At 39.8% G+C, this 10,171-nt stretch overlaps 1 protein-coding gene across 1 annotated transcript; it reads right to left on the bottom strand.

Annotated features, from left to right (window-relative positions):
• Nucleotides 1–2,223: 2,223 nt before the first annotated feature.
• On the bottom strand, nucleotides 2,224–9,722 carry ndufb8 (NADH:ubiquinone oxidoreductase subunit B8). Its single transcript, XM_026947821.3, has 5 exons — nucleotides 9,566–9,722; nucleotides 7,709–7,835; nucleotides 5,350–5,449; nucleotides 4,364–4,519; nucleotides 2,224–2,377 (listed from the first exon to the last, which is right to left on the bottom strand). The coding sequence occupies exons 1-5, from the start codon at nucleotides 9,645–9,647 to the stop codon at nucleotides 2,285–2,287; spliced, it is 558 nt and encodes a 185-aa protein (XP_026803622.1). The 5' UTR covers nucleotides 9,648–9,722; the 3' UTR covers nucleotides 2,224–2,284.
• Nucleotides 9,723–10,171: the final 449 nt, after the last annotated feature.

The following is a 10,171-nucleotide window of genomic DNA, read 5'->3' as shown; positions in this document are numbered from 1 at the left end:
TGTAGTGGTCAAAGAGTTAAATCCACTGTTGAGATCTTGTCTACTAGTGAGTCATACCTGTGTTCAATCATGGTGTGAGAGGGGCAAGCAGGCAGGCAAGCAGGCAGGCAAGCAAAGGGATAGGCAGGCAGGCAATACACAGAGAAATCCAAATCTAATAGTTCAAATTGCTCAAAGGATCATAATTCCAAACAAAAAAGGGGGTTCCAATGTAGTAAGCTTACAATAACAAATTAAAGAGCAACAGAAGAATTAGAATAGAAGTGGTACAAAACTCCAGCATCTTCCACTGACTGAGAGAGTCTACCTGAGCATATGGAAGACACCATATTAACTCATCAGGTGACCTGGGGCAAATGTCAAAATAAAAGTCTCAAGCCAAAGGCCAATGAATCCAAACCAAATGAGTCCCAAAGATGAATAGGGCTTCTCAAAGACTACAGAAAGAGCAAATATCTTCCACACTTAGATAGCTACATAAGAATTTTGAAACTAACAATCCAGTCATTCATAAATATCACAGCAATGCTTTGAAAATTCCTTGAGACTAAAATTAATAAACACTAAACTGAATGTAGCTTGAATGTGAAGGAAAGATGGGCTACCTAGAAATTGTAGCTTGTCAAGCTATAACCTTCTCATGATTTAAAGCAGTAGAGTATCTACTGTGGCTTTTTCTCTGTAGGTTATTTGCATTTATATTATTTGCAATGAGATGATCACACAACATTCATTGCTAGAGTGGTGTGTATTACGCAGTGCTACACTGTGTGTGCCATAGATACCTGTCTCAGCAGCTGCACTATCGTCTGGGCTTGCTGATGTTGCAAACTACCTGTAAGATGGGAAAATTACTTGCATCTTCCTCTAATGCCTTTCACTTCTTTAATCTAGCCTTTTCTGCTCCCCCTTTTCTTCTTTGCTATCCATATTGATTAAAGGCCAAGATGGCTCTCTGCTCTAACTGTAAACCTGTACATTTGTCATGTGACCAGCCGGGAATCAGTTGACCAATCAGGGATCTCGGAAAGCCACTATCATTGTTTCACTGCCTCCTGTATAGGGAGGCAGGGGCGTGATCGATAGGCTAGCATTGTGTGTTCACACACTTTTGTTTGTGTGAGTATGTGGCACAGACAGCAGCTGCCAGCAGCCTAAGCTACAACAATTAGTTCTAAGTCATAATGCTAACATCAATTTTATTGTTGCCAAGCCGTGGCCCACACATAGTTCTCCCGGTTCTCTGGATTACGGTTAGGGTTAACTAACACAACCACATAAACAGGCATGACCTTCTACAGTCAGCAAGTACTTTAGGGGATAATTACATTAAATAATTCCAAGAAATACTATTTTTTACCATTTATAAACAAAAAATAAAATAAAAGTCTGTTTCAAGCTTTTCACACTTGATTGTTCACAGCAAATTCATTTACTTGAGATAAATGAAAGACAACTTTGAAAATTTATTGCATTGAAAAGATAAAAAAAGTATAAATTGAATGAAATTTGATCAATCAGTTTTAATCTTTTAATGTTATAGAGGACAATGAGCAGAATAGGGGAAGGTGTCACTGAACTGGCTTTTGTTCAGCAGAAAATTCAAGCATAAGTGCAGTTCAATTAGAAAACGTCCTTATTTTAATTCAAATAAAACAGCCAATGAACTGAGCAATTTGCATAGTTTTCAACTCATGGCAACTGACGTATTTAGATGGCTCCTGTAATCGCAACATATATGACCCCAAAATAAACTTGCAGCATGTTGTGAGACTGAAATCAGGGATAATACAATAAAAATTATTTTACCACATTGACAGATGAAACCATGGACATAAATGGCATCAAGCAACTGAGAGTCTCAGTTTCACATAATTTGGATAGTTATTTATTACTTGGAACAGCAAGTGAAACACCAAAATAGTCACTACAAATTCTAGCTGAATGTTGCACCAACTCAAAATAAATAAATAAATAGTCTTTTTTCTAATAGTTGGTTACGCCCTTCACCTTAAGATGAGCACGAGTCCAGCCCTCCTCTTTTATACTCACTAACATTCATCAGAAGACAAAAAAGTGCTACTGCACCCTTTTTCATTTAAACAGCTTCTAGACTGAAAGACTGAAGATAATATTAAAATTTACTGTATAAAAATCAGTAAAAGATTTGAGTGACATCACTGTGTTCATATTAAAGAAAGCAAGACAGTAAAGGAAACCTGGAAAGTTTCAGCTTTGACTTTATTACACACATACACAGAAGTAAAACACACAGGATAATGTCTTAGATCTCATAATGTTTAACAGGTTCTGACTGCTTCTCTGGATCGCCACCATGTTCCAGATAAAGGTTGTTGTAGGGATACTGCTTTGGGGCCTGCACACAAAAACCACCACACTTTCATCTAATACACACAACTAACAATCAACATAATCATTCACACACACCTAACAAAAAAAAATTCTTTTACACACATCCCTAACAAATCAACATAATCTTCAAATTAATCTCTCTCACACACACAAACACACACTCATACAAATAACCATCCAGAATTTTAACAATTCCCAATCCTGCTAATGATTATTTAGTTGTGTGTGTATGTGTTTGTGTCTCTGTCTCTAAGGACAGTACAATGCATAAAATCATGCAGATGCAGGTCAAGAGCTTCAGTTAATGTTCACACCAAACATCGGAGTGAAGAAATATTGTGATCTCTCTGACTTCAACTGTGGTATGGTTGTTGGTGCCAGGGTGTTGGTTGTTGGGCTGGTTTGAGTATTTCAGAAACTGTTTATCCCCTAGGATTCTCACACACAGTAGTATCTAGCATTTACAGAAAATGGTGCGAAAAAACAAAAACTCCAGTGAGTGGAGGGTCTGCAGGCTGAAACACCTTGTGAAATTCTTTTATTCACGTATTCCAGCTTGTAAGGAAGTTGGGGTCAGAGTGCAGGGTGAGCCATGATACGGCCTCCACGTCAAAGGTTCGGTGTTTCGTGCATGCTGAGATGCTTTTCTGCACACCACGGTTGTTAAGTAAGCAAGCAAACAAGTTTATTGTCATTCTAATTCAACATAAAGCTGAGGATCAAACAAAATACAGTTTCTTCTGAGTAAGGATGTGTGTAATATATATATATATATATATATATATACACACACACACATGCAAATGCGTAGTGCAAATCATAGTGCAAAAACAGTGTTTGTGGTGCCATAAGACTCATTATGACAAGGTATGTGAAGGTTTAAACTTAGAGGAGGACCTGTTTAGAAGTCTTGTAGTTTGTGGAAAGTAGCTATTCGTGAGTCTCGAGGATCTCAGTCTTTTCCCTGAGGGGAGCAAGATGAACAGTTTGTGTGAACAGTGGAATCTGCCCAGATGCTTCGGGCCTTCCTTGTACACCGTTCCATGTAGACGATATTAATATTAGGGAGGCTGGTGCCTGTGATTCTCTGGGCATTCTTCACCACCCTCTGGAGTGTTTTCCTATCAGACTATTAAGAGTGATTATCTGAGTTACTATCCTCCCTGGCAGCTCAAACCAATCTGGCCATTTTCATCGGATCTCTCTTATCAACAAGGCATTTCCACCCACAGAACTGTCACTCACTCAGTGTTTTTTATGTTTCACACCATTCTGTGTAAACTCTAGAGACTGTTGTGTGTGAAAATCCAAGGAGATTTCTGAAAAACTCAAACCAGCCCATCTGGTACCAACAACCATGCCATGGTTAACATCAAAGAGATCACACGTTTTCTTCATTCTGATGTTTGATGTGAACATTAACTGAAGCTCTTGACCTGCATCTGCATGATTTTATGAATTGTGACAGATTGGATGACTGCATAAATGAGCAGATGTACAGGTGTTCCTAGTAAACTGGACGGTGAGCGTATATATATATGTACAATTATGCTGATTGTTTGTTCAAAGATGAGAGACCTGTGGTATTTGGGGTGTGTGTGTGTGTGCGTGTGTATATAACATCTCAAAGCATGGCTATTTTTTGCTCTTCATATACGGCAGCCTAGGACATGTCCATAGACTAGTCATTAAGGGCTTACAGCTGGGGGGTGCATAAAAAGAGAGCTAGTCTGCTAGCAAAATACTGTTCAGTGTCACCAGCCTGCTACTTATACCCTTGATAATCTCGATACAAATTTATTTAACTGGTGGATGATGAATTTTTCTGTATTCTGTACCTTTATTATGTACTGTATGTCCTGTATTACTGCTTTTCTGAGTGGATATAAATTAACTGTTAAAATGAATGTGTGTAACTCACTAAAGGTTGTGAGGTGGGTAACACCTCCTAAAGTCCTGTAGTGTGTGTGTATGTGTGTGCGAGACTTACTACAGGTTGGTAGGCAGGGAACACCTCCCCCAGGCCAAACATGACCATCATGAAGGTGAAGAAGCCAAAGAAGCGCTTGCACATGGTAGACCAGTCGACAGGGCTGGGGGACGTGTCCACTCTGTTCCTGATGTACATGTCAAAGTCATAGTGAATCTACACACACACACACACACACACACACACACACACACACACACACACACACACACACACACACACACACACACACACAGGTCAGCTCATGGAGTAATTGCTAAGCCACAGAAACACTGAGGCTCTTAAAGCCACCATCAGTCACACACCTGTGCTGGAAATCAGATTTGATTTAGTTTAGTTTGATTAGGTCTGGTCTGGTCACATTTACATTGCAGACCCCCGTATCCAGAGTGACTTACAGAAGTCAAAGGACATTACATTTTACATTTATCTCATTTATACAACTGAGCAGTTAAGGGTAAAGGGCCTTGCTCAAGGGCCCAGCAGGGGCAGCTTCGTGGTGCTGGGATTTGAACTCATGAACTTCTGATCATTAGTAGAATGCATTAACCACTGAGCTACCATAGTCCCAAACACATGATACATGCTGCAAGTTAATGTGATTTCTTTCAGTTCAGTTTGATTAGGTCTAACCCGGTTCAGTTCAGTTTGATTAGGTTTGATATGGTTCAGTTTGGTTTATTTAGGTATGATTCAGTTCAGTTAATTACGTGTGATTCATTTTGGGCTGATTATGTCTGATCTGATTCAATTCAATCAGGTCTGATCGGTTCAGTTCGATTAGCTCTGATCCAGTTCGGTTCGATTAGGTGTGATTTGTTTTGGTTCACTTTGATCAGGTCTGATTCGATGAGGTCAGTTTTGATTAGGTCTGATCCAGTTTGGTTCAGATTGAATAAATTTAGATTCAATATGATTAGTTTCAGGTTGTCTGACTTGAATAGACTGAGAGGAAATCAGTGTGGTGTGCATGTGCGTGGGTGTACCGGCTCCCCCCAGTTCCTTCGCAGGTCTGGATGGTCCCACTGGTACCAGGGGTCTCGCTCATGCTGGGAGCGGTCCGGCAGCATCGGGTAATCGCCAAGGCTAAAGCAACAACAACAAACAATTAATAAAGCAGCATCTTACACTGAAGGCTCCATGAACTGCATTTTAAATGTATGAAAAGTGCTATATAAATAAAGTTTATTTACTTATTATTTAATGAGGAAACCACAAAGCTGAACTACAGACACTCTGCTGGGACACTACACCAAACTACACTACAGCATGGGGGCGCTGATGAGCCACAAAGGATGGGTTATACTCAACTTCTGTTAACCGAGAATTTCCTGTCATTTACAGAATTTTACAATATTGATGGAAAATTCTGAAAGCCATCTGTCATTGTGACAGATCCAAAATAAGGGATTCAATCTATTCAAGCCATTCAATTCTTCTTCTGTCACAGATATAGAACATCGAAACCACTCTAGCAGCGCTTTACCGGCAAAACATCCCCATGCACTCATTTAGCACCACTGCCGGTGGCAGAAATTGCGCACTTCAGTGTTTATGAAACGCTAACCCTAGGTAGAGATCGTGAACAATGGCAGCAAATACAGCTTGCAATCACTGCAGCGTCCATAAGTTCACAAATAATTCATGCAAACATCCATACTTGAGCTTTCTTTCATTTCACAGCAATGTGCTTGTGAGAAAGAAATGGCTTTGTGCAATTTACCGAGGTAAGGGTGAGAATTCTAAGATTTTAAGAGACAGCACGTACATCTCTAATATTTCAATTAATCTGACTACTCAAAAACCCTGGTAAGCGTTAAAAATTAGAATTTGACATAATTGTTGCAACCTTGTCCATCAACATGACAGATAATGATTTACTGTAACAAAACCTCTGGTTATACTGCTTCAATATACCACCTACATCTGCATTTCTGTTTTAGAATTTACAATTTAGAAGAGTTTCTACTTTTCCAAGCATTTTTGCATTTTACACAGTCTTTCATTTTGTGTAGCATACAGTCATGGGGAAAAGAAAGTGCACCCTCCTTCAGTACTATGTTTTTAATGTATCAGGCCTAAATAACAATCATGTGTTCCTCACCACCTTCTATAAACAAACAAATAACCTCAGCTGACAGCAAGAAAACACAACAGATTTCAATTTGGAGTCATTTTTTTCCAAAAAGTAAACCAACTTTCAGAAACTAGGTGGGGAAGAAATAAGTACACCCTATAATTAGTAACATGTAGAACCACGTTTAGCAACAGTAACCTGAAGTAAATGTTTTCTGTAAGAGTTAATCAGTCTCTCAGTTCAGTTATTCCAAACATGGCACTTTACATGATGACCAAACATCTCCACCTTGCTCTCATCAGTCCAAAGGATATTGCTCCAGAACTTTTGTGTTAAACCTAAACCTAAATCATGTTGCCATATTCTTTTTGGAGAGAAGGGGCTTTTTCCTAGCCACCCTTCCATGAAAGCCATATTTGTTCTGTCTTTTTCTGATTGTGCCGTCATGAACGTAAACATTTAATGTGTTTACAGAGGCCTGTAGGTCACATGATGTAGCGCTTAGGTTTTTCTTTATATCTCTGAGCATTAAATGGTCTGACCTTGGACTGCATTTGCTGGGACGCTCACGCCTGGGAAGATCGGCAACTGTCTTGAAGGCTCTCCATTCGTAAACCTTCCTTCTCACTGTAGAACATTGAATTTCTAATTGCTTCTCTGAGCTCATGGCTGATGTTCTTTCTTCTTAGCATGATGTAGACACACCTGAGTGCTCCAGATCACCAAACTGCCAAAAGTTCTGCTTTTATAGAGGCAGTCACACTTCTTAATGATTAACTAATCTTTTGCATTTCATTAGTAACACCTGGCTGCTAATAACTCTCTTAATGATTGTGGACATGTGCTTATTTTTTCCCACCTGGTTTCTGAATGTTGGTTTACTTTTTGGGAAAAATGACTAGATATAGAAATCTGTTGTGTTTTTTGTTGTCACCTGAGGTTATGTGGTTGTTTATAGAACTTGGTAAAGACCAGACAATTGTTTAGGCCCTAATAAATAAAAACATAGTATTGAAGGAGGGTGTACTTTCTTTTTCCCATGACTGTATGCAATGTGTGTGTGATTGTGACATGTGATTCTTTTTTCCCTTAACGAATTAGCGATATTTGTTGGGTGTGCGATGGTCATATGTGTGAGATTCCCCTCTCCTTAATAAATTAATCATGTGTGGGTGTGATTCTTTTTTCTTTTTTCTTTTGTCTTAATAAAATAGTGACATGTGATGTGTGTGTGTGTGTGTGTGTGTGTGTGTGTGTGTGAAACTGACCCATGTCCATCATCAGGGTACGGGTGGTAGTCCTCCAGTCTCAAGTTGTATTTCTTTGCAGCAGCAGCTCGTTCTTCTGCAGTGCGAGGATACGGTCCGGGGAGCACATCCTGCGAGAGACCAGACGCTGCACGAGCACACACACACACACACACAAAACAGCCCTAAGTATTAATCCTGCTTATTTAAATTTCTTTAAATTATTTTAATAAATAAACAGCATTTAAACGTAATTACATGAAATGGAAAACAAACGTATACATATTGTATGCATTTCAAAATATGTGTCTAAATATGTTTACTGTACTCCACCTACAGAAGATATACACCGATCAGCCATAATATTAACTCCACCTGACTAATATTGTGTAGGTTCCCCTTGTGCTACCAAAACAGCTCTGACCCGTCGAGGCACGGACTCCACAAGACCTCTGAAGGTGTGTGTGGTTTCTGGCACCAAGACGTTAGCAGCAGATCCTTTAAGTCCTGTAAGCTGTGAGATTTGGCCTCTATGGATCGGACTTGATAGCCAGCACACCCCACAGATGCTCGATCGGATAGAGATGTGGGGAATTTGGAGGCCAAGTCAACACCTTGAACTCTTCATCATGTTACTCGAACCGTTCCTGAACAGTTTCTGCAGTGTGTCAGGGAGCATCATCCTGCTGAAAGAGGTCATTGCCATTAGGGAACACCGTTACCATGAAGAGGTGAACTTGGTCTGCAGGAATGTTTAGGTAGGTGGTACGTGTCAAAGTAACATCCACATGAAGGCCAGGACCCGAGGTTTCCCAGCAGTACATTGCCCAGAGCATCACACTGCCTCCACCAGCTTGCCTTCTTCCCATAGTGCATCCTGGTGCCATCTCTTCCCCAGGTAAGCGACGCACACACCCGGCCGTCCACATGATGTAAAAGAAAATGTGATTCATCAGACCAGGCCACCTTCTTCCATTGCTCCATGGTCCAGTTCTGATTCTCACGTGTCCATTGTAGGAGCTTTGGGTGGTGGACAGGGTCAGCATGGGCTCTCTGACCGCTCTGCAGCTACGCAGCTCCATACGCAGCAAGCTGCACTGCACTGTGTGTTCTGACTCCTTTCTATCAGAGCAGCTTTAACTTTTCAGCAGTTTGTGCTACAGTAGCTCTTCTGTGGGATCGGACCAGACGGGCCTTCACTCCCCACACGCATCAGTGAGCCTTGGGAGCCCATGACCCTGTCGCCGGTTCACCGGTTGTCAAAGTCGCTCAGATCTTTACACTTGTCCATTTTTCCTGCTTCCAACGTGTCAGCTTTGAGAACTGACTGTTCACTTGCTGCCTGATAATAACCCACCCCTTTACAGGTGCCACTGTGACGAGATAATCAATCGTATTCACTTCACCTGTCAGTGGTTTTCACGTTATGGCTGATCAGTGCATGTAATACTGTGACAATTAAGATAAAAGTATAAGTACAGTTTTATATATTTTGCATTTAAAAAACATATATTTTTGCAGTAAAATATTGAAAGTTTCTGTAATAATTGTTTCCCTCGCAGGGTTCTCGGCTCCTCTTCATTAATCAATCAGTCCAGACCTTTTCAACACTTTTTAAATGCTGTTGTTTTAAATGCTGTTGTTTTAAATGCTGTTGTTTTAAATGCTGTTGTTTTAAATGCTGTTGTTATCTCTACTTGCTCTTCATCCTGTCCTGTAATTAATAAGCGAAACTGAATCTACAGTCTGCTAGCGTTAGAGTTATGTTGTGCTTAAGGTTATATTACAGCTCATAGTGTTTTAATATAAACACATCATTAAACATCACATTTTTACCAGTAATAAATTAGTAATAATCATAAACACCGAAACACTAACCTGCTCTTGCGGAAATTAATTTAGAAATGATTTGCCCTCTGTTTTTGCCGATACTCCAGCGACCTCCTACCAGCGCCGCCATGTTCGCCGACTGTCAGCAAAGCGCATGCGCACTACACACCTACCTGCGGAAATACGTCATCAATAATGTCGGAAGCAATTCATATCGGTGTTTTTAAAGTTTAAATCTGTTTCGTAAAGCAGAAGCCTGGATGGAGATATATATGCCGTATTATTACAGTCAAATCTTCACAGGAAATTCATATGAAATTTAAAATTCACAGGAAATATACATGCCATTCAGAGTTTCTAATGAACCTGAGCTTTGGGAGAAACAGGAAATCCACAGAATTGCATTTAATTATATGATCTGATCAGATAAAGTTTACTGTAGAGGACACTGTGCATCATGTAAACAATCGCAAATAAACCTGTTAGAGAATGTAGATTTTTTTTATAATTATAATTAATGTTATAAAAGAGTGTGAAGGGCTCAGAAAGGCCCTTTTAAAAAATATTAGCTCACTTTTTCCAGGTAAAGTCAATATTTATTTGTTTAATTAATTTAATAGTTTCATTTGAAAAGGACAATGACTAAGCTGGTAA

This window comes from Pangasianodon hypophthalmus, chromosome 12 (assembly GCF_027358585.1).
Source record: "Pangasianodon hypophthalmus isolate fPanHyp1 chromosome 12, fPanHyp1.pri, whole genome shotgun sequence".
Classification (NCBI taxonomy): domain Eukaryota; kingdom Metazoa; phylum Chordata; class Actinopteri; order Siluriformes; family Pangasiidae; genus Pangasianodon; species Pangasianodon hypophthalmus.
Note: the sequence above shows the minus strand (reverse complement) of the source record. Positions and strands in the feature narration are given on the sequence as shown.

Excerpts from the sequence above, each read along its gene's own strand:
- ndufb8 (XM_026947821.3), bottom strand. The coding sequence starts at position 9,647 with ATGGCGGCGCTGGTAGGAGGTCGCTGGAGTATCGGCAAAAACAGAGGG. Across the intron at positions 7,836-9,565 it reads ATTAATTTCCGCAAGAGCAG|CGTCTGGTCTCTCGCAGGAT; the intron begins GTTAGTGTTTCG and ends GTGCTCGTGCAG. Across the intron at positions 4,520-5,349 it reads GAAGGAACTGGGGGGAGCCG|ATTCACTATGACTTTGACAT; the intron begins GTACACCCACGC and ends GTGTGTGTGTAG.